At 44.4% G+C, this 26,371-nt stretch overlaps 1 protein-coding gene across 3 annotated transcripts in view; it reads left to right on the forward strand.

Moving 5' to 3' along the window:
- The first annotated feature begins 234 nt into the window (after positions 1–234).
- The window catches only part of cdv3 (carnitine deficiency-associated gene expressed in ventricle 3), a 31,592-nt gene continuing 5,455 nt past the window's right edge, over positions 235–26,371 (forward strand). Inside the window, exons 1-5 of one of the 3 annotated variants that reach the window (XM_078198892.1) lie at positions 235–801; positions 11,094–11,170; positions 13,143–13,279; positions 15,434–15,593; positions 20,360–20,911. In XM_078198892.1, the coding sequence (XP_078055018.1) occupies positions 397–801; positions 11,094–11,170; positions 13,143–13,279; positions 15,434–15,593; positions 20,360–20,486 (906 nt within the window). In that variant the 5' untranslated portion in view covers positions 235–396 and the 3' untranslated portion in view covers positions 20,487–20,911. Of the gene's footprint in view, positions 802–11,093; positions 11,171–13,142; positions 13,280–15,433; positions 15,594–20,359; positions 20,912–26,371 lie in introns of those variants that run through there. The other 2 variants (XM_078198911.1, XM_078198902.1) reach the window with 2 other exon arrangements.

Genomic DNA, 26,371 nt, shown 5'->3' on the forward strand with positions numbered 1-26,371 from the left:
GACCAGGGGGAGGGGGCTGGGTGTGTGCTCTAACCCATGCCTCTATCCATTGCTGCCTGTGTCTCTCCCCGCCCCCACTCCGCCTCACCCTCTCTCTGTCGCCTCAGCCAAACCTGCTGGGAGTGAAGCCCCGCCCCTTCCGCCCCGCGCACGCGCGCCGGGGTCACTCGAAGGAACGGGCGCCGCTGATTGGTTCTGACAGCTGTCAGTCACGTCCAAGGCCGGGTTTCCGGTTCCGCTCAGCAGGTTCGGTTGCTCCGAGTCGGCATGTGTGAGGCGCCCGGGCCTGCGGCCGCATCGCCATAGACACCGCGGCGGCGCCAGCAGCAGCAGCAGCATCCCTCCGTCACCCCACCCTGACCAGCACCCTCACCGCGGCTCTCCACCCAGCCCAGCATGGCCGAGCAGGACGACAAGAGCCTCGACGATTTCTTCGCCAAGAGAGACAAGAAGAAGAAGAAGGACAAAACCAAAGTGGCCAAGGCGGCGCCTCCCGCCGGCCCGGCCAGAGCCGCGGTGCCGCCTGAGGCCCCGGCCCCAGCCCCGGCCTCGGCCCCGACCCCGGCTCCAGCCCCGGCCCCGGCCCCAGCCCCGGCTCCGGACCCACCCCCGCCCGCCGCCATTGCCGCCGTCACTGCCGCCGCCGCCGCCGACTCCCCCACGCCGGTAACGGCAGCGGCGGCTCCCACCGAGGCGGCGGCGGCGCCGGTAACGGTCCCCGCAGCGGCCAAGAAAGTGAAGAAGGACAAGGAGCGGCTGGTCAAGAGCGAGTGTCAGGATCCCCAGCAGGAGCGGGTCAGGGTAAGAGGATTGGGGGGGGGGGGAGGGGGTGTAGGCCGCACTGACCCGCACAAGGGCACGGGGGAGGGGAAGGGAGGCTCATCAGGAGTGAATAGGAGCCCGGCCCAGGGTTTTGGGGGGGAATCCTCTCCACCAGAGATGGGGAATGGGGGGCTAGGACCCCAGCCCAGGGATGGGGAGGGGCTGGTCTAGGTGAAGGGTGGGGGTTGCTTCCCTGGCCTTTTGAATAGCAGGTTGAGGAGCAGTTAATCCCTTGGTTTAGGGTTTAAATTCCCTGCTTTAAGGTTTGAATTCCCTGCTTTAAGGTTTGAATTCCCTGCTTTAAGGTTTGAATTCCCTGCTTTAAGGTTTGAATTCCCTGCTTTAAGGTTTGAATTCCCTGCTTTAAGGTTTGAATTCCCTGCTTTAAGGTTTGAATTCCCTGCTTTAAGGTTTGAATTCCCTGCTTTAAGGTTTGAATTCCCTGCTTTAAGGTTTGAATTCCCTGCTTTAAGGTTTGAATTCCCTGCTTTAAGGTTTGAATTCCCTGCTTTAAGGTTTGAATTCCCTGCTTTAAGGTTTGAATTCCCTGCTTTAAGGTTTGAATTCCCTGCTTTAAGGTTTGAATTCCCTGCTTTAAGGTTTGAATTCCCTGCTTTAAGGTTTGAATTCCCTGCTTTAAGGTTTGAATTCCCTGCTTTAAGGTTTGAATTCCCTGCTTTAAGGTTTGAATTCCCTGCTTTAAGGTTTGAATTCCCTGCTTTAAGGTTTAAATTCCCTGCTTTAAGGCGTGGAGATTTATAAGTGGGGCCTTAAACTGGGGTGTCATGAAAATTATAGAGTAAATCAGAAATCGGGGAACCTACTCTCAATTTTCATCCCAGGGAACCAATCCTCCGCCCCAATTTTTTCATGACTAGAACTCTAAATCAGGGAATCTCGAGTTCTAGTAATGGAAAATTTGGGGGCGGAGGATTGGTTCCCTGTGATGGGTTGGTCCAGGGGTGGGAATAACATCCCAGACCTTCCGTATAGTAGGGTGGGGAGCAATTAATTCCTTGGTTTAGGGTGAGGGAGATTTGGGAGGAGGGGGGGGGCATGAAAATTAGAGTAGATTATCTGGTTTCTGAGCAGGAGATTTGGAGTTCTGGTGATGAAATATTGGCGGGGGCAGTGGTGGAGATTGATCCCCAGAGCTGGGTTGATCCAGGGGAAGAGTGGGGTGAGTGCTTTTCTAGCCCTTTGGAAAGTACGGTGGGGAGCGACCCTTCGGTTTAGGGAGTGAAGATTTGTGGCAGGTTCCTTGAACTAATTGCTGTTCTGCTGACAGGGATTATGGGAGGACTGATCCAGGGTAGAATTAGGAGATCCCTGATTTAGGGGGTGATTTGAAAGACCTCTGGTGTTGATGGGTATTGGGGGAGAACCCCTGATTTGTGGGGGTGGGGAAAAATTAAGGAAGGAGCCCCTTGGAGCAAAATGGATTGGGAATGGGGTTACTTTTCTCTGATAGGGTTGGGGGGAAAGGCCTCTTGGTCTGGTAGGTTGGTTGGTTGAGCGGAGCAAGAGCCACCAGTCTTGAAAAGATGGGTGGGGGTCACATGGGCACTTAATTTAAGGGGTGAGAAGGAAAGAGGAGATCCTGGGCTGAGGGTGTGGAAGTGGAAAGTTCACTTGGGATGATTACGCAGACTACTATGTGGGTTGATGGCGGAGCAGGCGAGCCCTTGGCCGATGGTTGAAGGTGTGGGTCTTGCATCTACGTTTTGTTCCAATTCTGGCCTCCTGGACATCTCCATGTTGCTTCACTCATCTTTAGTAGCCATGCTTCAACTGTCTCAGCCCTAGGAATGTTCTCTCTCTCTCCGTTGGTCACCTGTCCTGCTATCTTCTTGGTAATTTGGTATCAATTTGAGCTGATGAAGCTTTTCTCAGCTTGGATCTTTGATCATGTTAAAGGTCCGATATAAATGCTAGAGTACAATTTGTTGCATTGAGCCACTGAGCTGCACTATTAGGTCTATGATCTTGTTTATTTAGGCAAATTTTCCCTTCTCATCCTCATTTTCCTCTGTATTTTGATTTGATTTATTATTCTCATGTATTAACATAGTGAAAAGTATTGTTTCTTACGCGCTATACAGACAAAACATACCGTTCATAGAGAAGGAAACGAGAGAATGCAGAATGTAGTGTTACAGTCATAGGTAGAGTGTAGAGAAAGATCAACTTAATGCAAGGTAAGTCCATTCAAAAGTCTGGCAGCAGCAGGGAAGAGGCTGTTCTTGAGTTGGTTGGTATGTGACCTCAGACTTTTGTATCTTTTTCCCGAAGGAAGAAGGTGGAAGAGAGAATGTCCGTGGTGCATGGGTTCTTTAATTATACTGGCTGCTTTGCCGAGGCAGCGGGAAGTGTAGGCAGAGTCAATGGATGGGAGGATGGTTTGCGTGATGGATTGGGCTACATTCACGACCCTTTGTAGTTTTTTGCGGTCTTGGGCAGAGCAGGAGCCATACCAAGCTGTGATACAACCAGAAAGAATGCTTTCTATGGTGCATCTGTGAAAGTTGGTGAGAGTCGTAGCTGTCATGCCAAATTTCCTTAGTTTTCTGAGAAAATAGAGGCGTTGGTGGGCTTTCTTAACTATAGTGTCGGCATGGGGAGACCAGGATAGGTAGTTGGTGAGTGTTATTGGTAAAGAAAATTGGTCAGAATAAATGATGAATAGAAGGTGCAGAAACAAAGGGGGATGTAGCACTGGGATTGATTTCTATAGATGTGCTGATCAGTGGCAAATGGAATTCAATCCTAATAAGTGAGGTGATGCACTTGGGCAGGACAAACAAGGCATGGGAATGCATGATGAATAACGGGACCTGGGAAGCATCTGGATGTACACCGGTCCCTTAAGGTAACAGGACAGGTGGATAAAGTGGTTAAGACACATGGTTTACTTGTGTTTATTAACCGAGGCAGAGTTTAAGAACAGAGGTGTCATGCTGGAGCTATATAAAACATTAGTTAGGCCACCGCTTTTATATTTATTCTGTCGTGGGACTTGGTCGTCGCTGGCTGGCCAATATTAATTGCCCATTCTTAGTTGCCTTAGGTGGTGGTGAGCCGCTGTACATGTGCTGTGGGTTAACCCACAATGCCATCGAGGAAGGAATTCCAGGGTTTTGATCCAACTTAGAGTATTGTGTACAGTTCTGGAATCCACATTATAGAAGGGATGTGATAGCACTGGGAAGGGTGCAGGGAGATTTACCCAGATATTGCCTGGGCTGGAGAGTTAGTTATGAAGAGAGATTGGATAGGCTGGGGTTGTTTTCCTTGGAACAGAGGGGGCTGAACAAGGACATGATGGAGGTGTATAAAATTGAGAGACATCGAGACGACAGGGAGAAACTTCCCCCTTGCTGGAGGTAAGGCACAGGAGGTTTCGAGGAGATGAGGAAAATCTTTTTCACCCAAAGGGTGGTGGGAATCTCGAACTCACTGCCTGAAAGGCTGGCAGAGGCAGAAACCATCATAATATTAAGTATTTGATTTGTCGTTGTCACATGTATTAGTATATAATGAAAAGTATTGTTTCTTGTGCACTATACAGACAAAGCATAGTGTACATGGAGAAAAAATGGAGAGAGTGCAGGATATAGTGTTATTTAGATGTGCACTTGCAATGTCAAGGCATATGGGGCTGTGGACCAAAATGAAATTTGCATAGTTGGGTGGTTTGTCTTTGACCGATGCAGACATGATGGGCCAAAGGGCCTCTTTTTGTGATATATGTCTCCATGCTGTATGATCACACCCCTGACTTGTGCCTTTTAGACAGTGGGCAGGCTTTGGGGAGCCAAGAAGTGAGTTACTTGCTGTTAGATTCTGAGCCTTTGACCTCTTGTAGGCATGGTATTTATATGGCTAGCCCAGTTCGGTTTCTGGTCAATGGTAACTCCAGGATGATAGTGGGAGATTCAGCAATGGCAATTCCATCATAGAATCCCTACAGTACAGAAGGAGGCCATTTGGCCCATCGAGCCTGCACCAACAACAATCTCACCCAGGCCTATTCCCATAACCCCACACATTTACCCTGTTAATCCCCTGACACTAGGGTCAATTTAGCATGGCCAGTCACCCTAACCCGCACGTCCTTGGACTGTGGGAGTAAACCAATGCACCCAGAGGAAACCCACTCAGACAGAGGGGGAATGTGCAAACTTCACACACAAGTTTTGAATGTCGTGGGGTGATTGTTTGATTTTTCTTGTTGGAGATGGTAATTGGCTGGAGTCCAAGCCTGGATATTGTTTCAGTATCTGAGAAGTCGCACATGTTGCTGAACGTTGTGCAGTCATCGACCAATGTCCCCACTTCTGACCTTATGATGGAAAGAAGGTAATTGATGAAGCAGCTGAAAATGGTTGGGTCTAGGACACTACCCTGCAGAACTCTTGCACTTATGTCTTGGAACTGAGATGATTGACCTCCAAAAACTATAATGTTCTTCCTTTGCGTCTGGTGTGACTCTAACCTGCAGAGGGTTTCCCCCGATTTCCGTAGATTCCAGTTTTGCTAAGGTGTAACTTAAAACAGAGGCTTGCACTTATCTTGTGCCTTGTATCACAATGGACATAGAAAAACAACAGAAACAGAAAATACTGCAGATATTCAGCTGACCAGGCGGTGTAGTGTTAGAGCTTGTTTGAATGACCAGGCAGTATAGTGTTAGAGCTTGTTAGAATGGTGGATTGTAACTGAGATGAGCAATTTTAAAATTCAGTGTTCCAGATCTTTTAAATTCTGTACCCCAGGTGGGGTACGGGGGTGGCGCAGTGGTTAGCACTGTTGCCTCATCGAGCCAGGGACATGGGTTTTATTCCCGGCTTGGGTCACTGAATGTGCGGAGTCTGCATGTTCTTCCCGTGTCTGCGTGGGTTTCCTCCCACAGTTGAAAAGATGTGTTGGTTTGGTGCATTGGCCATGCCAAATTCCCCCTCAGTGTACCCGAACAGGCGTCAGAGTGTGGCGACTGGGGGATTTTCACAGGAGCTTCATTGCAGTGTTAATGTAAGCCTACTTGTGACACTAAATAAATAAACCTCACTCCTCTGTTTTTTGTACAAGACACCTCTGATTAACTTTAAACCAGAGGCTTCTGAGGGATTCTTGAGATAATTGGATTTGGCGATTGAGAGGTAAAGTGGAATTGAAGTCTAACATCAGCCATGATCTCAGAATGGTGGGACAGCTTCGAGGGACCATGTGGCTACTCCTATTTGTAAGTTCTGGCCAGTACTGGAAAAGGGTGTAACAGAGCACGTACAAACAGGCAAAGGTGGGTGAAGAACAAAATGGAGGATCTGAGAAAGGGTGGAAGGCAGGAGTGATTAACTAATAAAAGGAGATGGTACCGGAAAAGAACCAAAAGATGGGAAATAAAAGAGAAAATTCTGGTGATACTCAGCTAGTCTGGCAGCATCTGTGGAGAGAGAAATGGTTAATGTTTCAGGTCACTGTTTCTTCCAAATGGAAGATGAGTCTTGAGGAACTGAAATGACAACAGCAGCTGCTGTTTGCAAAAATGGAAGCAGTTGTTATCTGAAATTGTTGAACAGAATGTTCTAGTCTGGAAGGATGAGGTGCTGATGCTTCTTGAGCTTATGTTAAGCTTATTAGAAAACGGTAGGAGATTAAAGGCAGAGATCAGAGTGAGTGGAGATTTAAAATGTGTGAACAAGAGCTTTTTTGCAATTATATCTGACCCCTTCATTGAGTAGACCACATTGTGAACCCTGATTTCAATGTATTAAATTCAAACAAGTGTACGTTGTGTCACCTGGATTGTATTTGGGACAGTAAGATGGGAGGGGTAAGAGGGTTCTCGCCTCTTGTACAAGAACAGTATGGATTTGGCGGGGGTGATTGTAGAATGGGCCAAGGTGTGCTGGAGGGAATTGTCCTTTCAGAATGCCCGGTATATTTGGTGGCGTCAGTGGGGAGTCGGTTGAAATGTGGAAAAGGATCTGTTGAATGTGGAGGCTGATGGGGTAATGGATGAAGACAGACCTGGATTGTCCTTGAGGGGAGGGACAGGAGCAAGAATAGGGAAGTGAGACAGACACAGTTGAGGGTCCTGCCACCCACTGTGGAGAGGAATCCATTATTGACGAAAATGAAGACAGCAGAAACACAATGGAAGATGTCGTCCAAACGTGCAAATGAGAAACTGCAGGAATGGAATAGAATCCTTGCGAAGAAACCATGGTGTTGTTGTAGCATAGTGTGATAGTGGTATGTAAGTAAAATGGCAGCCACTTTACACAAACAACAGCAATGTGATAACTGAGCAGTTAATCTTGTGCTTATAAGGTTACATAAACAGGAATGGGATGGACCACAGACTGAGAATTTGCAGCCAATGGTGATGAACAAATTTGCCCATGTGGACAGGAGGATCCAAATCCTCAACCAAAGTTAACTCAACGCATGAGATGAGTTGACAATCACAGTCAACAGTTTTCTATAGATATCACTGCTACGTATATCCTGCTAATCTGGGGCCCTTCATTTAGAGATTTTAAAAATGGCTGGATGCATTTGATGCAGCAAAATCCATGTGTTCTGGCAGTGGCATCGGTAGCATACTCTCCAATAATCTGCTCACTAGTATTCTGCATTGGGTCCTATCAGAACTGTTTGACTTCAGACCTTCGTGCCCTCTTGGTCCAGACTTGAATGTGATACTGAATGTCTGCGGAGAGATGACTAACTACCCTCGTACAGGTAACATTTGACTGATTGTAGACCCAAGATGCTTTAGCAAAGCTAAGGTCAATAGGAGCAGCATTGATGGTTGGTGTTTAGTAATCACGCCAGTGCTGCCTTCAGTGAAGGTATATCCTTCAATATGGAGACTAAAACTGACAGTATTCCAAATGTGGTCCCACAAAAGCCCTGTGCAATTGGAGCAAGACTTCTTTGTTTTTGTATTCGAATGCCATTGCAATAAATTACTTGCTGTGCCTGCATGCTAACTTTGTGTTCCTTGAATGCATGCACCTAGGTAGATGCTTTCATAGATAATAGAAGCAGGTGTCGGGCATTCAGTCCTTCAAGCCTGTTCTGGCATTCGTTATGATCATGGCTGGTCATCAGATTCAATTCCCTGATTCCACCCTTTAGTACCAAGAGCTATGTCTAATTCTTCCTTGAAATCTCAATGTTTTGACCTCAGCTACTTTCTGTGGTAGTGAATAGCACAGACCCCCACTCTCTGGGTGAAGAAATTTATCTTCACCTCTCCGAAAACGTTTACCCCTTATCCTTGAACAAGTTCTGGATTCCCCCCACCATTGGGAACGTTCTTTCTGAATCTACCCTGTTCAATCCTGTTAGAATTTTTAAAGTTTCTATGGGATCCTCTCTCACTCTTCTAAACTCCAATGAATGTAGTCCTAACCGACTTAATCTCTCCTCATCCCAGGAATCAGTCTGGTAATCCTTCGTTGTACTCCCTCTATAGCAAGTGCATCCTTCCTCAGATAAGGACACCAAAACTGCGCGCACAATATTCCAGGTGTGGCCTCACCAATGCCCTGTACAATTGCAGTAAAACATCCCTATTCCTCTACTCAAATCCTCTTGCTATGAAAACCAACATACCACTTGCTGCCTTAGCTCTGGAATGTACAAAAGCAAAATACTGTACATGGTGGAGATGTGAAAATGCTTGGAAGTACTTCTGAGCATTCTGTTGGGAATGGGGCCCATCGACCTTAATGTTACTGGTCTCTTTCCCCCATCAAGAATTGTAGCATTTTCTGTTTTTATTAGCTCTTGAAAATAGTTAACACAAATTTCCATTTTGTCCGTCATGTTAATTGTATGCAGCCGACGGGCATTCGCTGCACGTTCACCTGAGCCTCGAATAGAAGACAATTGGTTTAGGTATAGGCTTGTAATGTGTAACTGTAAATATAAATGTAATATTTTTATTCATTCGTGGGACACGGGTGTCGCTGGCTGGCCAGCATTTATTGCCCATCCCTAGTTGCCCTTGAGAAGGTGGTGGCGAGCTGCTGCCTTGAATCACTGCAGTCCACATGCTGTGAGTTGGTGCATAGTGCTGTTAGGGAGGGAATTCCAGGATTCTGACCCAGTGACTGTGAAGGAACGGTGATATAATTCCAAGTCAGGATGGTGAGTGGCTTGGAGGGGAACTTGTAGATGGTGGTGTATCTGCTGCCCTTGTCCTTCTAGATAGAAGTGGTCGTGGATTTGGGAGGTGCTGCCCAAGGATCTTTGGTGAATTGGCTTGGGTTATATCATTCACTGATCATCTTCATGGGTAGAATAAACAGCAGTGACTTTACCCAAAGTCACTCAAGTGTCATCATAGAATCATACTGCACAGAAGGAGGCCATTGTGTCCAGTTAGTTTCACATTTTCCCCATTACTTTGAGTTTTTCCAATGTTTGTATGTATGAATGTGGGTGCATTCCAGATCATGCCAACTTGCTGATGACATCAACTAGTTATGTTTATTAAAATGAATTCTTATCACCCCTCTGATTCTTTCACTCGCTATTTTATACTTGTGCCTTCCTGGTTAACTGCCAGTGGAAACAGTTTCTCCCTATTTATCAAACCCTCAATTTTCAGCAACTCTAAATCCAGTCACACTCGTTTCTACACTAAAGAGAATACTCCGAGCTTGTCTAGTCTCTCCATGTAACTCATCCCTCAATCCAACTATCATTCCAGTATATCTCTGCACTTGCTCCAAAGTTTTGATGCACATTGTGAAGGATAATGTCCAGTGATTTCTTAAGGTTAAACATAACATTATGCCTCTTTGTAAAACCTAGAATCCGCAAGGTTTTCAGCAACCCCATCAACTTGTCTACCATCTTCAAAAATTGTGTCTCTCTGCTGCACCCCTGTTAAAATTTTATCCTTTCATACTTATTGCCTTTGTATTTTTTGTACTACAATGCATCACTTCACACACTGTGCGTTAAACTTAATTTGCCGTCTATCTGCCCATTTCACCTTTGTCTATGACCTCCTGAGGTCTGTTGCTATCTTCACTGCATTTTCACTGTTCACTGCATGCGTGTTTTGAGTCATCTGCTAACTTTGAAATTATGCTCTTTATACCCAAGTCCAGGTCATTAAAACATGCATCAAAAAGAGTCGTGGACCCATAGGTGCTTAGATCCAAGGGTAGGCGTGAATCTACACTTTGAACCAAGCTTAGTCTGTCTGAGTAATAGAAACACGTTAGTTAGCCATCTGGGATTTTGGGTTCCAGAAGAATGAGCTTTGGTAGGTTGAATGACTTTTATTTTGCTGCTGAATGTTATGTTTTCACACTTCAAAGCACAAGACAAAACAGGAGAGCATAGCCTCGGTAACTCAAAACATTTCTTTTGGCTTTCTTTGAGTTGTCTCCACTGCTGGTTTTATTTTAATAAGCATCGGCCCAGATTTTACAGTCGGCAGCCAAATGATGGCGTGTGCCACTCACCTCAAAGCTGCACGCACGGACCTAGCAGTCTCTCTGGCATGGATTTCACCTTTCTCGACAATATTTTGATACCGATCCCAGCTATAGCGAATCGCTGCCATCTATTAAACAGGCTAAGGAGCCAATTACAAGGAAGAATTCTCATAGCCAACAAATGAGGAAGTAGTTACCAGATTTTAATCATTTGCCTTTTATAATGTTTCAAAAAGTGAAATAAAGATTGATACATTTACATGTTAAAATTGGAGATGATATAAAATAAATTTTGGTATTCAGTGGAATTTTTTAGCATGGAATGGAGAAATTTGACATTCCACAAATATAAAATTAGTTTTTCAGGGCCCAAGAGGGTGTTTAGCAGTAATTATGACTTGTGTGCTGTAAACCGCATTCAACGCGTTAATATTCCAAAGCTTTCTACAGCAAGACCAATGGCGCACACAATGAAAATTCACGTCAAACCAATGATTTCTGCTTAAATTCCCTCTGCAACAATGTCAACACCTGACTCTCTGGACGAGTGGGGAAATCACTATGGCTTCTGGAGTTCTACAGTTAATAGCTAGCATACGTGAGAGTACCAGAAGTTGCTGTCAGTTACACAGAATAATGGGGAACACCAACTGGTTTTGCCATCATCCAACTGTAAAATCTGGGCGCTATTCATTTTTTTTGGGGAGGCTTTTACATGCGTGTGCTTTATATGAAGGCTAGCCTTTCAAAGTATTCAATTGCATAAACCTATCTTGAGCGTACTAATCTTGCGTGTATTTTTAGGAGGATGAAGAATGGAAGGAATTTGAGCAAAAGGAAGTTGATTACAGTGGCTTGAGAATCCATGCCTTACAAATCAGGTGAGCATAAGAATAATTGAAGGAGTGCTTTTCACAAGGTATGAACCATAACTGCATAAAGTATAGCCAAAAATGACACGTTGTGATTCAGATCAGAAACTCGTGTTTTATGAAGTCCGCCTAGATCATAAGTTTTGTACTTTGAATTTGGCTAGAGTAAGAATGCTCTGTCTCACTTCAATTTTGATTCAAATGACCCACTAGGGAGCTTATATCAAATAAAGTTTATTTAAGAATACAGTTAACATGTATGGAAAGGAAATTAGCAATAACCTTTACCAATTACAAACAAAAAGCACAATCATGATATTGTATAAACCTTAACAGCTCAACACCGTTCCAACGAAACAAATCCCATAAACAAAAACCTTTGCCATAGGTTTAACACAGCAAAGACCAATGCTCAGATGATACTGGAACTGTGTCCTTTGGTTGGAGAATTGAAGCCCTGACTTCAGTTCTGTCACTTCTAGCAGCTCTCTGGATACACCCTGAACAGTTTGAAGTTAGAACAGCTTCCCAGAACACCAGGGAGAGAGACTCCAGGCAAGCCAATTACCAACAGCAGATTTTCCACTCCAGGAAGGCAAGAAGCCTTGCTTTTAGCTAACCAGCAGAATTTCCAATACCAGAGAGAGAAACACTGCTTTCAGTCTGATGTCCATCCCCTTCTAAAACTGAACATGAATCCTTAGATTTTTTTTCCTGGGGAGGAACCACCTAACTTTGATTTGTCAATCCATCTTCCCCCTGACAATGCAAGGTCATAAAAGATCCCAGAGTGAAAATAAACAAAACCCCATTTAAGCCATTGAAGGAGCAATAAAAGGACTTCGAGCAGCCAGCTGGTGCCATGATGAAACAAAAACTGAAACTATGATAGCCGCAGAGAATTATTTTAAAAAAATTCTTAAAGCTACATTAACGTCAGTGGTTTTGGGTTTTTTGATTACTAAGAAATATTGTATTATGTAAATTTTGATTCTTGAAGGATTAGTGTCGAACTTGTGTGTTAACTTCATTTTATATTGTAACCAAATCATAGAATAATGTACTCTGAGAGATTGTTCAGCCCCATTGTGTCTGGAGTTTACTAGTTAATCCTATTCCCCCTTTTCCCCCCCCCCCCCCATAACCCCATTTTTAAAAACTTAAGTCTGGGGTACTTTGTCCAACTCCTTTTGAAAGTTCAGGTGCACCACATCAAATGCACTGGACTCAACAGCTCCTGCCTGCCATTTACATAATCAACTTGTCCATGCTAGTCAAACACAGTTTGTCTTGAATGAGTCTGTGCTGCTGCTTTTAATTTATTGGCTCTACTTCTCTGAATGCCACTTGATTTTTGTCTTGGAACATTGTTCCTAAGACTTTCCCCACCATCAGCATTAGGCTGACTGCCCTCTTGTTTGTAGGCGTGACATTTATTCTGCTGACATGATGCTATTTGTGAGAGACAAGTATCAGCCGAAGGCAGGAAATAATCTCACAACCTGTTGGGGCTGTTGTACTGTTATTGCCGGATGACATTATCATAGAAACCCTGCAGTGCAGAAAGAGGCCATTTGGCCCATCGAGTCTGCACCGACCACAATCCCATCCAGGCCCTACCCCCATATCCCTACATATTTACCCGCTAATCCCTCTAACCTACGCATCTCAGGACACTAAGGGACAATTTTAGCATGGCCAATCAACCTAACCCGCACATCTTTGGACTGTGGGAGGAAACCAGAGCACCCGGAGGAAACCCACGAGGAGAATGTGCAAACTCCACACAGACAGTGACCCAAGCCGGGAATCAAACCCAGGTCCCTGGAGCTGTGAAGCAGCAATGCTAACCACTGTGCTACCGTGCCGCCCTCAATTACATTGCATGCGCCGCTAGACATATTAACCCAATATCAAGCTGCTTGTGGCTTCTGAACAGAATATTGAGTTTGTGTAATGCTAGCTGTTACTGACCTGACAGTGACGAAAGAGAGGAGGAAGATGATGAGAAGAAAGAAGATCAAGGTGAAGATGGTGAGAATATCATGTATAGAGAAGGCGACAAGACAGTTGGGCCCTGGAACAAGATAACGTCAGCACCAGCTCCTGTCGTTGTGGGTAAGTGTCAAGATTGCTTTGGGCAGAGAGGATACAGAGAGAAAACAGATTCAGAAATGCACTGAGATTTGCATATAACCCCACAATTATTGCAGAATAATATAGTATTAAATACTTTGTGGCAGCAGTTAAGAATTATCTGAAAAGGTACTGTGACATTTAGCGTGCCATATTAGAATTAGATCAATTTTAAAAAGGCAGTCATTACCCCTGCATGTTTTTGAATGCTGCATTTTTGTACCACAGCACTGGAGGGAGAACTTGTAGTTAGTGTCAGGCCCTTTAACGTGAGAAGCAGCTCTGCTTTTCACACTGAATTATCCATTCTTCTGCAAGCTGATGTCTGAACTTTCTCCTTGACAACAACTGCGCAGGGAGCAACCATTTTAACTGCTTAATGGCAAACCAATGAGTTTGGATGAGAGCCAGTGTTGGAAACCATAAATGTAGGCTCTGTGGAATTCAATGATTAAAATAAAAGTATTTTTAATAAAATCACCTAATGTGCACTTGAAGCTGAGCCTAGGATTCAGTCGCAAAACCTACCAACTGAGCTAGCTGGCCTGTGTTGGAACTCCCTGCACAAAGCCTTTACAACTTATCCCAATATATTTTTGTTTTTATTCATTCATGGGACATGGGTGTCGTTGGCTGGCCAGCATTAATTGCCCATCCCTAGTTGCCCTTGGAGGCAGTTAATAGTCAACCACATTGCTGTGGCTCTGGAGTCACATGTAGGCCAGACCAGGTAAGGACGGCAGATTTCCTTTCCTAAAGGACATTAGTGAACCGGATTGGTTTTTCCGACAATCAGCAATGGTTTCATGGTCATCAATAGATTCTTAATTCCAGTTAGCTTTAATGAATTCAAATTCCACCATCTTCCTTGGAGGGATTCGAATCCAGGTCCCCAGAACATTAACTGAGTTTCTGGATTAATAGTCTAGCAACATCACCAGGTCGTCGCCTCCCCATATAAATTGAAAGAAAAATATTGTTCAGCAGTTGAAGCTGCAGTGGAGTTAAACTGGCCTGGAAGCAAAATGTCACGCAGCTGCCACTTTGGCGGGAGAATCTGTACACGTAACGTGCGGCTACAGTGCAGGCTGAATGCGCATGTGATGTTTCTCTGGTTGGCAGCAAGAGTTAGTGTTTTAGGTTTGAAGGACTTTTACACTCTGCCGCTATCAGACTGCAAGATAATTGCCAAAGCAGCACTGTTTAACTGAGACCATGTTTGTAATTATGCTAATCCAGGCATGGCTAGCTCAAAGGTTGAAGACGAGTCATCATGTGGAACACATTAAACTGTGGTATGTGCTCAAAGCGAGCAATTCTAGCCCCAGCAATCTAAAGAACTGAAAGTTCCAAATTTTCAAGCATCAGGAAAGGTTTGTGGGCACGTGAGGGAGGAATGTACAATAGGTACTGGATGTTTTGTCCAGAAAATACCTTTACCCCACCCATACTCTTGGATATTCTTCTCCCGTCCTTGAATTTATTTCTCCCAATTTTAGTTGTGCTGCTAATCATTCCCTGAGCAAGAAGGTAAGAAAAATAATTTCAGGGGCTTTGTCTTGCTGTTGGGGTTGTCACCCTGATTTTTTTTAAATTCATTCGTGGGACATGGGTGTCACTGGCTGGCCAGCATTTATTGCCCATTCTTTGTTGCTCTTGTTCAGAGGGCAATTCAGAGTGAACCACATTGCTGTGGCTCTGGAGTCACATGTAGGCCAGACCAGGTAAGGATGGCAGATTTCCTTCCCTGAAGGGCATTAGCGAATCACGTGGGATTTATCGACAATGGTTTCGTGGTCATCATTAAATTCTTAGTTTCAGATTTTTAAAAAAAATCAAACTCTGCCATCTGCTGTGGTGGGATTCGAACACAGGTCCCCAGAACACTAGCTAAGTTTCTGGATTAATACTCGAGTGATAATACCACTAGGCCATCACCTCCCCAATTTTGCTCCGTCAGGGAAAAGTTCCTGGCCGCCTAATCACAGCCCCAAGACAAGATGATACGCTTAACCTATTGTCGAACCCTGCCTGGATCAGTTTGCTGCCTTGGATGATTGTTGATTTGTTTGTGTGGGAAGGTTTGCACTGTTGCAGAAGTTGCCTACATTTGTCTAACACGAGTGTGACTCCCAGTTGCAGAAATCCCTGAACCAAAGCCGTCTGGTGTCTATCGACCTCCTGCAGCCAGATCGGGTAATGTGAGAAGAACACAGTCACAAGGACCACCAGAGATTTACAATGATGCACAGTTTCCATCCCTACAAGCTTCTGCAAAACATGTAGAAACCAGAAAGTAAGGCTGGATGTGTTCACTTCCTAATAGCAAATTGCCACTTGTTTGATTTCCACCGATACTCGCCAGTTTTGGTGAGGTGGGTTGTGGGGGGGGGGGGGGAGCAAATTAACAAAAAAAAAGTCTGTTCCCCTTTGTGAAAAAAATGCAACATTTTCCCTTAATTTCTTAAGTTCTTCATTTTCAGTTTCTTAAAGCTCTGGTTCATCAGCCTGCTGTTCTGCCATTGTCTCTTGCAGGAGTTAGTACCATGTACCTTTGAATTTCATATCAAGATGTCTGCTGTGATTTCTTTTGGGCTCTTTTCCAATACATCGGCAATCACATGCCAAATATTTGTATAGCTTAAATGAAATTAAAAGTATTTTCAAAAATATGTATATGTAAAGCAAATTTTAGTGAGAATTGAAAGCAAAATGTACTGTTCTGACAGGCCGGTGGGTAAATATCCCACCTAGTGCAGGACAAGTCCATGCAGAGTGGGAGCTTCCTGCTCTCGTTCTTTGGCCTGTCCTGGTGAGGTAGGAATCATGAAGCTACCTCAGTGACCTGGGATAGTGAGGGGTGGGAGGGCGAGGGAGGATCAATATGACATTTAATATCAATATAACATTATTGTTCAATACGTTAGTCTGCATATAGACATTGGGTGAAAAGGGGACTGAACGAAACTGCGATGCCCCCACCCAAATAGCTTGCTGCTACTTATTTAGGTACATCTTTGACATGCCAACTTTGGAGAGGTACCAGAGTGCTGCAGCATCCACCCATGAAGATTGAGGTGAATCACTGAGGTGAGGAGAGTGAAGAAGTGAAAATGAAGAACCATATACATGTTCCTGTATAGTAAATCCAATTAAAATTATATGTGTCAGACACCCATATTTTGCAGTTTACTTCAATATTTATATTTTTCAGTTGATCTGACTTGTCTTCATTTGTACAACCTATTTGTTCAATCTCCACATACAAATTGGCTGCCACGGTTAGATTGGTGTGTCGTCTGTCAGGAATTCCTCGCATTTTGCATGTTATCAGCTGTAAAGCTGCTGTATCCCTGGATCCAAAAGGTTTGGGTACTTTGGGAAAAGGTGCCCAACCAATTGCAGATAGTCTGGAGCTGATGGACCTAAGTCTGGCCTGCAGCCCCAGAGAATCTTAATGCAGAGCTGTGCTAGGCTCAAGGTTTTAGATGAAAGATCTCTGTTGCAGCTTTGAGGGGGAGAAAGGGATCTTCTACAAACACTGGCAGTTGCAGTTCTGAGCATGATTGGTCACAAGGTGGCCAACTATGAAAGGAACACTGGGTTCCCTTTGAGCTGGAACTGGCCTTGCACCTCAATTCAAGAGCGGGGGGAGTTGCAGAGAATGCCTTCAGCTTGTGCCCACACCCCTTCATTTACCCAGTGCTGGCAGGATTGCCAGTGGAGACTTGTTTGTGAAAAGGTGAGGACCTCATCGTGTTGGGTGTTTGGATCGAGGAGAATATCTGAGAAGGTTATAATTCCGCCTGCGTTTCGCCATCTTGAAAGAGTAACCTTGCCAGTAGCCTTTAACCCTAAAAGTACAGAAACTGCTTCATTGCCTGGGTCAGGGAGGTGTGGGATTTTAATTCCTGGTGTCTAAAGCCCAGAGCTCTTCAAAACTAAAAGAAATGAGGCACCTGGGAAACTGGCTGTTGCCGTTAGAGCTTGTTTGTACACTTCTGTGGAAAATCCATGGAGAAAATCTGTGTGCAGGAAGTAAATCGGGTTCTTCCTTTCAACCTGATATTAGAACCCAGAGTCCCTGACGTCTTTGACGTTTTGTGTTAAATCACATCTGAACATGGCTTTATGCAAGTGCCTAATCATGATAACATGCAGCTGGTGATCCCATAGTTTTTCGGAGGGGGTTTGTTAACTGAGAAATCCATCTGAGCCAGGGCAGGCTCAATGTGTTGGTTCCAGGCAGGTCTGGGGATCCATACACTGGCAGCAAGGCTCCTTCAGCATTGCAGCCTGAATCCATGAGTGGGAGTCGGTGCTTTGCACAGATCCTCGGATGGTAGCTGATAACTTTTGGTGTGTCTGTTTCAGCTGCTTTTGCTGTGGTTCCACTATCAGGAGGCACGTGAAAACTTGCAATGACCTTGAGACAGAGTAAACTCATAGTTTATGGGCACTCAGTCCATCCTAGCAGTTACATCCTGCTCAGGTTGAGCACCCCACTGCAAAACCATGAGGCAGGATTTTGTGCAGTTCATTGTAACCTCTGTGCCTGATAGAGACCCAGTATTGGGCACAAAGGTAGGGCTGCTATAAGCCAACCTTCCTGCCTTTGCTTCGGAATCCCACATATACCACCTTCATTCCACTGTGGCCTGGGAGTCCCTCTGTGATCCTGGGTGGCCAGGTGGATGGAATACCTCCAGCAGCCACTGCTCCCTCTGGCACTAGCGGCATGAGCTACTGACCTCTGGCCAGCAGCTCCTGACAGGTGGGACTTCTGTTGCCAGGGGCCTCAGTCGCGGGGAAGGCTGAGTGACAGCCAGTTAAGTGCCTGGACGGGCACTTGATTTCATTGAGCCCCCCAAGGAGTTGACCGGGGGGGGGGGGGTCTTTGCCAGGTCTCCAATGGGCAAGATCCCTGTGGGCCTGACAATGGTGTGGAGACCAGCTTGAACTTCGAGGTGTTGGGGGACACTTCAGGAAATTGCTTTGTCTCGCTCCTTTTTACCTGCATCACAAGGATTGCAGCCGTTCAAGGAAGCCACCGTCTGGAGGGTATTGGGTTTGGGCAGCAAATGCTGATCCAGCCAATGACGCCCACCTCCCATGAATGAATGAATAAAAATTCCTTTGGCAAAAAAAACTTTCACTAGCCTTTTCCATGTTGCCACGTGGGTGTCGATACCTCACAGTTAAAATGGTGACTCGTATAGACGGACTTTTCATCAGAAAACCCAAATTCCTGGGGTGGTGTTAGTTGAAGATATCTCGTGGCAATGTTTCAGAACGTTAAGGCCATGAGAGATCTTTCCCCCTGACCCGGAGCAAGTTTAATTCCTAAAACGGAAAGAATTCTTTTGGATTGTTTGTCCTCATAATTGCAGATTGTTCATGGGATCTGAGTGAGTGTAATCCCATTGACGTCCTTTTGGCCAAACAAGACATGGTTTCTTGGATCTATTGGAATTGAGTGCTGTTTGGCCCATGCAGGGGCAAACTGATCTCGTGCAGACAGGATGCCTAAAACCAGTCTGGTCTCCAGTCATCCTCCGATCCTCCATTTGATGGGATGGAGCAAGTTTTCTGCCATCAGTTGCTTGAAGCTTGTAGCACCAAAAAGTTAGGACCATCAGGTGGAAATAATTTTATTTCCTGATATCAGGGAAACGGAAATAAGCCCCTCGAGTTTGGGACAGCACAGTGGCATAGTGATTAGCACTGCTGCCTCACAAGCTCCAGGGACCCAGGTTCAATTACAAGTTTGCATGTTCTCCTCGTGTCTGCATGGGTTTCCTCCGGGTGCTCCAGTTTTCTCCCACAGTCCAAAGACATGCTGGTGAGGTTGATTGGCCGTGCTAAATTGATTAGCAGGGTAAATGAGGGTTACGGGAATAAGGCCTGGGTGAGATTGTGGTTGGTACAGACCTGATTGGCCGCCTTCTGTATTGTAGGGATTCTCTGAGTTGTGTAATTTGCACTCTTGAACTAATTCAGGCTGCATGTGGCAACAATGATCATCCATTCCTACATTTTAACTGGATAAAATCTGGTACATTCCAGAATTGTGCAAATTGCTGGGGAAATTATTGCTATTGCTGACCCAAATTTGCTTGCTATTCACAAACTCAAACACTGGAACCTGCGGATGTATGTGATCTTAAGTTCCTAGTATTTAAATCTGGATATTGTTTGGTCACAATTAACTGGAGAATAGTGGTTGAATTTTTCTGGTAGCTTTTCCATTTTGAATTCTTTGGTGATAAAGTGGGGCAGACTAGAAGGTTATGCCCGAAGTTGGATTTGATTTTGTCTCAATTATGGTGTCTGTTTTGTTTTTGCTGGTTGATTGTGGACTGTTGCTGCTCTGTTTAGGCTGCTGTTCAGAAACATTTAATTGTTTGAATGAGATGTGACCAGTTAGGTAGTGGAGTTTTTTTATGGCGTGTAACCACTCGAGTCAGGCGTTCTGCTCACGTTCATGCCAGTACTGATGCAATCATCTTGACACTACATGAAATCACTGTGAACCAAAATAACAGGACATTTGGCTTCTGTTGATATTGGAGTCGGACAGAAACGCATTAATTTGTTTGTGGAGGTTGAACGAAAGTGGAAATGCTAGATTACCTGCTACAGGGTATGAGGTCTTTAGTTCCCTAAATGTAGTTCAACCTCCATATACAAAACTTCCATTTCATTCCCTTGGGGAATTTGGATTCCCCCCTCCCCCCATTTAATTTCTTCACTGTTGCCTTTGGAACCTAATTACATTCCCGGAACATGAGCCTCCTTCCTACCTGGATGGGAAAGCACCATATGATCTGGTGTGAATGATGTGCTAAATTTGTCAAGGGACAGTGTCCGGATGCTTTTCCCCTCCGAGTCACAAGCCTGTTTATTTGTATGTGGCGGTTGAACTACATTAGAGAGTGAAGAAGGCCATAATAATCTCTTCTGGTAGGTAACTTAACATTTCTTTGGTCACGTTTTTTTTTTCTAGTTTTGTGTTTTGAGCACTTTTTTTCTAGCTGATCTTAAAAAATTATTTTTTCCCAGAGATAAAGAAATGGAAAAGACCTTTGAGATGGTGAAATACAAAAACAGAGCCAGGGAGGATGGTTCTAAAAGTCAGTCCGTTCAGCTAGAACTTGGCAACCAGTTTGCTGTTCTTGGGGAGCAGTAAATGTTTGTGCCTATTTTACAGACTGGTGCTCTGTATTCCATCCCAGGTAACTAATCTACATGGAACCCATCTGTCTTCACCCCACAATGTCAGAAAGATTTTCAATCGATCTGGTATAGACTTCTGCGGACAAATGAGGCATCTGCAAGGCATCATGGGAATTTTAAGCTTGAAGCTCAATAGCTGCTGTCATCTACTGTGGACTGGGACTGATAAAGGGTTTGAATGAAGTGTCCGTCACACTCGCAGCGACGTTTTTGGATAAAGATTTTAAAAATGCAGCCATTAAGTGGTCCATTTGTTTATAGTCCTGCTTCCTATGTGAATGTTGAGCGCCTCAAAGCTGACTACCTCAGTTTGACAGAACTGTGGACACCATTATGACTGTACCTCGTTTGCCATTTCATGTTTGCTACCGTTTATTTTTTAAAGAAAAGGAGTATTACAACACTGTAGTTGAACATTTCAGACTATTAAAAACCGCTAAATTCCTGGGAACAGAAATAGAAATTTGTCCATCAGTCTGCAAATTGAATTTAAGAGACTGCACAACTTTTAAGTGACCTTACCTTAAAATAAAAGGAAGTGTGGCATCCATTAAATCATCTGCTTTTCAGGCTGAGGCTAAAGAGGCTGCATGCGATGGCTTGGACTGCAACGCTTTGCATAAAATCACTCTCCCCGTGTGTGCATTTTGATAGCGGTGAGCTGTAATCTGCTGCTCCGTTGCAGCTTCCTTCTCCAAATTTCCCTGATGCTAAGAGAACTGTAATCTAAACCTGAATCTAGGATGCACCTCATTTCTTTGTAGCTTTCTGTTGACTTTTTTTTTGTAAGTGGCATCACCAATAAACCCCACGGCCCTCAAAAAAAAATCTTCAACCTGTCAAGAACTGCAGAAAATAAAAGTGTTTAACCAGCAGATAATACTGACCTGGAATTGGGGAATTGAAAAGAGGGTGTTGCGACAGTGTTACTATTAGAATTATTTGGGTAATCTCATCTGAACAATCAAAAACTTGTTACATGTGACATCGATGATGACACTTGTCAGAGAACCTTTGAAGGTTGAATTTAATTCATCCGACTTTTGTGTATTTATGTAATTAACTATTATGAAACCTAAGCTTCAGGACGGGGGAAAATAAAGTTTAAGGTTACAGTTAAGAAAAATATAACAACTGTACAACTATTTATGAAGACCTTTTAGTACAGTATTTTCTTAGGGTTCTGGTTTTAAGACCACTTTTAAAATTGGGCGTAAATAGGTGCATCTCCGGGCCTGACTGGTTGCATTTTCAAATTCCCACCTTTTTGGCTTGCAATAAGATTAATTTTCTGTTCAAGAACTAACAGCAACACTTTACTCGGAGTAGGCATTATTGGGTTGTTTTAAGATGCACATTTAGAATCTATTTTGTGCTTTACAAATAGAATAGCAGCTATTGTCTGAACATGTTTGAATCCTGGGCATGTATTATGGCTGTACTGGAGAAAACACATGAAATAAATCAATAAAGCTGCAACACGTGAATATTTTTTGCTTCTTGAGAACAGTTGGTTTGGTTATTACCTGCTCGGTGTCTGGGGGTCATGCTGCAACTTGCTAATTACTGCAAGCATTGATTGGGATGGCAAGTTTTTTTTGGTTCAAAATGCATTTTGTTAAATGGATGACACATTAATCTGATGCAGTATAAAACCAGACTTTTTGCTATGAGCTGCAATGGCTTACTATTAATACACCTAGTGGCAGCAGTTGGCAATAGACCAAGGACCTGGCTTCAAATCCTTCTGTAACGAAGCAGAGGCAAATTTTAAACGTGCTTTTGTATTCCAAGTAATCTCATTTTGGGTTGCTTGTGAATTAATCAGATAACAAGATCTTGTTCTAAAATTCTAATGCTTTGTTATACCTCATACGATAGAGTGTGGGGATTGAAATAAGTGTCTAGCTGCACAACTTGCATTGTTGTCCCATAGACAGTCCCCATGCCTTATTTCCTTTAGTCCTTGGAATAATGGGAAGTATTTATGGGAATAATGGGAAGCCTTTGGGAAGTATTGAAAGACAGTAAGAAGTCTCACAACACCAGGTTAAAGTCCAACAGGTTTATTTGGTAGCAAAATCCACTAGCTTTTGGAGCGCTGCTCCTTCGTCAGGTAAGTGGGGGTTCTGTTCACAAACAGGGCACAAAGACACAAACTCAATTTACAAAATAGTGGTTGGAATGTGCATCTTTATAGGTAACCTTGATTAGCCTTGATTACCTATAAAGATTCGCATTCCAGCCATTATTTTGTAAATTGAGTTTGTCTTTATATGCCCTGTTTGTGAACAGAACTCCCACTTACCTGACGAAGGAGCAGCGCTCTGAAAGCTTAGTGGATTTTGCTACCAAATAAACCTGTTGGACGTTAACCTGGTGTTGAGACTTACTGTGTTTACCCAGTCCAACGCTGGCATCTAGTATTGAAAGAGACAGGGTTCCAATGTCACTTTTTAAAATTTATTTTGGGAATTTGTGCTAAGATTTTATTTATCGTTGAGGATTTCCCCTGGTTTTGTAAATATTTGTTCAGCTCTGTTGTATCCTGTACATTGCCCTAAAGCTGATGAGTCCCGCTCAATAGCATTTAACTGATGTTTGGATGCTAAGACTACTCTGCACACAAGCATCTGAATACTGGAGATGCACAGCTAGTCGAGCAGTGCTAGTAGCAAATGGCAGTAAATCGAACAGCAAAACAAAAAGAAAAAAACTACAACTGAACCATTCCGACCTATTTTGAAAGCAGCAGCAGTCATTTGAACATTAATCACTGCAGGGCAGTACTTAATGGGTTATGGGGCTGAAAACTAAGGGGCTTCCTGGACCACATTGAGCCTTTTGAACGTAATGGTCAGACCTCAGCTAGGGTGTGTTCATATAGTTTATGCTTCAGTAGGGGGCGTCCGCACAGCAGAGGGGCTGCAGAGAAGAAGCTAGCAAAAAGAATGATGGTGAGTGTAAAGAGAATAAGCTCCGAAGAGAAGTTAAAGCTCAAGGGTGTGAAAAGGTTATGGCCGCAAAGAAGTGAGGCTTATTAAGTAATTGTTGAAAGATGAGCCCTGAGCGTTAAATAAAAGGTAAATCATACAAATAATGGGTTTCCTCTGGGTGATCCGGTTTCCTCCCACGGTTCAAAGATGTGTGGGTTAGGTTGATTGCCCCTTAGTGTCCTGGGATGCATAGGTTAGAGGGATTAGTGGGGCAAATATGTTGGGTTGCAGGGATAGTGCCTGGGTGGGATTGTTGGTACAGACTTGAGGGGCTGAATGGCCTCCTGCACTGTAGATTCTATGAATGTACCATTGTAATTAAGAGATTGCTGCAGAAAGCTTCAATGTGATGTTTGAACGACCACCTGTGAAGAAAACCTCCAGGAGTCCAAATGTTTCATTAAAGGCAAATCCGTTGTGGAAGGCGCCAAGATTTCAACAGCAACGTGAGAGGGACGGTCTAGATAAAACTCACCTGGTATACAGCGGCTGGCTGTTAGAATGGCATACTAAAATGATGGAGTACAATAGGCAGAAAAAAAGTAGGTAACCATATATGGAGGCATTGAAATCATCACAAGAATTAGGAGCAGGCGAGTCACATCACTCAAATGATTTAATCAACATCTTACACTGGTTAGCTAGAATTGAAAGTTCAAGAATACTCCACAAAGAACACATTTTTATTTGTGCCATCACCACATCAGGGTACATAACTAGGAGCAGGAGTAGGCCATCCTGCCCCTCGAGCCTGCTCTGCTATTCAATAAGATCATGGCTGATCTTTTCATGCACTCAGCTCCACTTACCCGCCCGCTCATCATAACCCTTAATTCCTTTACTGTTCAAAAATGTACCAATCTTTACCTTAAAATCATTCAACGAGGTAGCCTCAACTGCTTCACTGGGCAGGGAATTCCACAAACTCTCAACCTTTTGGATGAAAAAGTTCCTCCTCAACTCAGTCCTAAATTTGCTACCCCTTATTTTGAGGCATGCCCCCGGTTCTAGATTCACTTGCCAGTGGAAACAACCTCCCTGCTTCTAATCTATTCCCTTCATAATCTTATGTTTCTATAAGATCTCCCCTCATTCTTCTGAATTCCAATGAGTATAGCCCCAATCTACTCCAGTCTCTCCTTATAAGCCAACCCTCTCTACTGCGGAATCAACCTAGTGAATCTCCTCTGCACCCTGGTGGTTCTTGACCAGTTATATACTTAAACACCAAAGGAGTGAGAATTCTGCCTGTTTGCGTAGTCAGGGGATGACTTTAAACCCCTAGAATTGTTGGGGGGTGTAAAATTCATTCTGCACATGTTCAAACTGGAAAGCTGGTTGCCAGTGAAAATTTGCTGATTTATATTTTTTCTGGTACACACGTTGCACAAACAGGTCCTGCAGCAATCTGCGTGACCTTTCAAGCTATTCTCTTGTCACTCTTGCGCTCCCTGTACGATTGAGGACATACTTTATACAAAATCTTACTTCATTATGTATTCATATATTTGTAGCACACGCGGCACGGTAGCACAGTGGTTAGCACTGCTGCTTCACAGCTCCAGGGTCCCGGGTTCGATTCCCGGCTCGGGTCACTGTCTGTGTGGAGTTTGCACATTCTCCTCGTGTCTGCGTGGGTTTCCTCCGGGTGCTCCGGTTTCCTCCCACAGTCCAAAGATGTGCGGGTTAGGTTGATTGGCCAGGTTAAAAATTGCCCCTTAGAGTCCTGGGATGCGTAGGTTAGAGGGATTAGCGGGTAAAAAAAAAAAGGGATTAGCAGGTAGGGCCTGGGTGGGATTGTGGTCGGTGCAGACTCGATGGGCCGAATGGCCTCCTTCTGCACTGTAGGGTTTCTATGATTTCTATGATTCTATGATATCACAGAATGTAAAACAACAGTTGCTAATTATACTTCTCTCTCCAAAAGGGTGGCACAGTGGTTAGCACTGCTGCCTCTCAGCATCAGGGACCTGGGTTCAATTCCGGCCTTGGGTAACTGTCTGTGGACAGCTTGCACATTCTCCCCATGTTTGTGTGGGTTTCCTCCGGTTTCCTCCCACACTCTAAAGATGAGTAGGTTAGATGGATTAGCCATGGTAAATTACAGGGAGAGGGGGCCTAGGTCAGATACTCTGAGATTCAATGCAGGCTTGATGGGCTGAATTGCCTCCTCTGCACTAAGAACATAGAACAGAACAGGCCCATGATGTTGTGCCGAGCTTTATCTGAAACCAAGATCAAGCTATCCCACTCCCTATCATCCTGGTGTGCTCCATGTGCCTATCCAATAACCGCTTAAATGTTCCTAAAGTGTCTGACTCCACTATCACTGCAGGCAGTCCATTCCACACCCCAACCAATCTCTGCGTAAAGAACCTACCTCTGATATCCTTCCTATATCTCCCACCATGAACCCTATAGTTATGCCCCCTTGTAATAGCTCCATCCACCCGAGGAAATAGTCTTTGAACGTTCACTCTATCTATCCCCTTCATCATTTTATAAACCTCTATTAAGTCTCCCCTCAGCCTCCTCCGCTCCAGAGAGAACAGCCCGAGCTCCCTCAACCTTTCCTCATAAGACCTACCCTCCAAACCAGGCAGCATCCTGGTAAATCTCCTCTGCACTCTTTCTAGCGCTTCCACAACCTTCTTATAGTGAGGTGACCAGAACTGCACACAATATTCCAAATGTGGTCTCACCAAGGTCCTGTACAGTTGCAGCATAACCCCACGGCTCTTAAACTCCAACCCCCGTTAATAAAAGCTAACACACTATAGGCCTTCTTCACAGCTCTATCCACTTGAGTGGCAACCTTTAGAGATCTGTGGATGTGGACCCC

This window comes from Mustelus asterias, chromosome 2 (assembly GCF_964213995.1).
Source record: "Mustelus asterias chromosome 2, sMusAst1.hap1.1, whole genome shotgun sequence".
Taxonomy (NCBI): domain Eukaryota; kingdom Metazoa; phylum Chordata; class Chondrichthyes; order Carcharhiniformes; family Triakidae; genus Mustelus; species Mustelus asterias.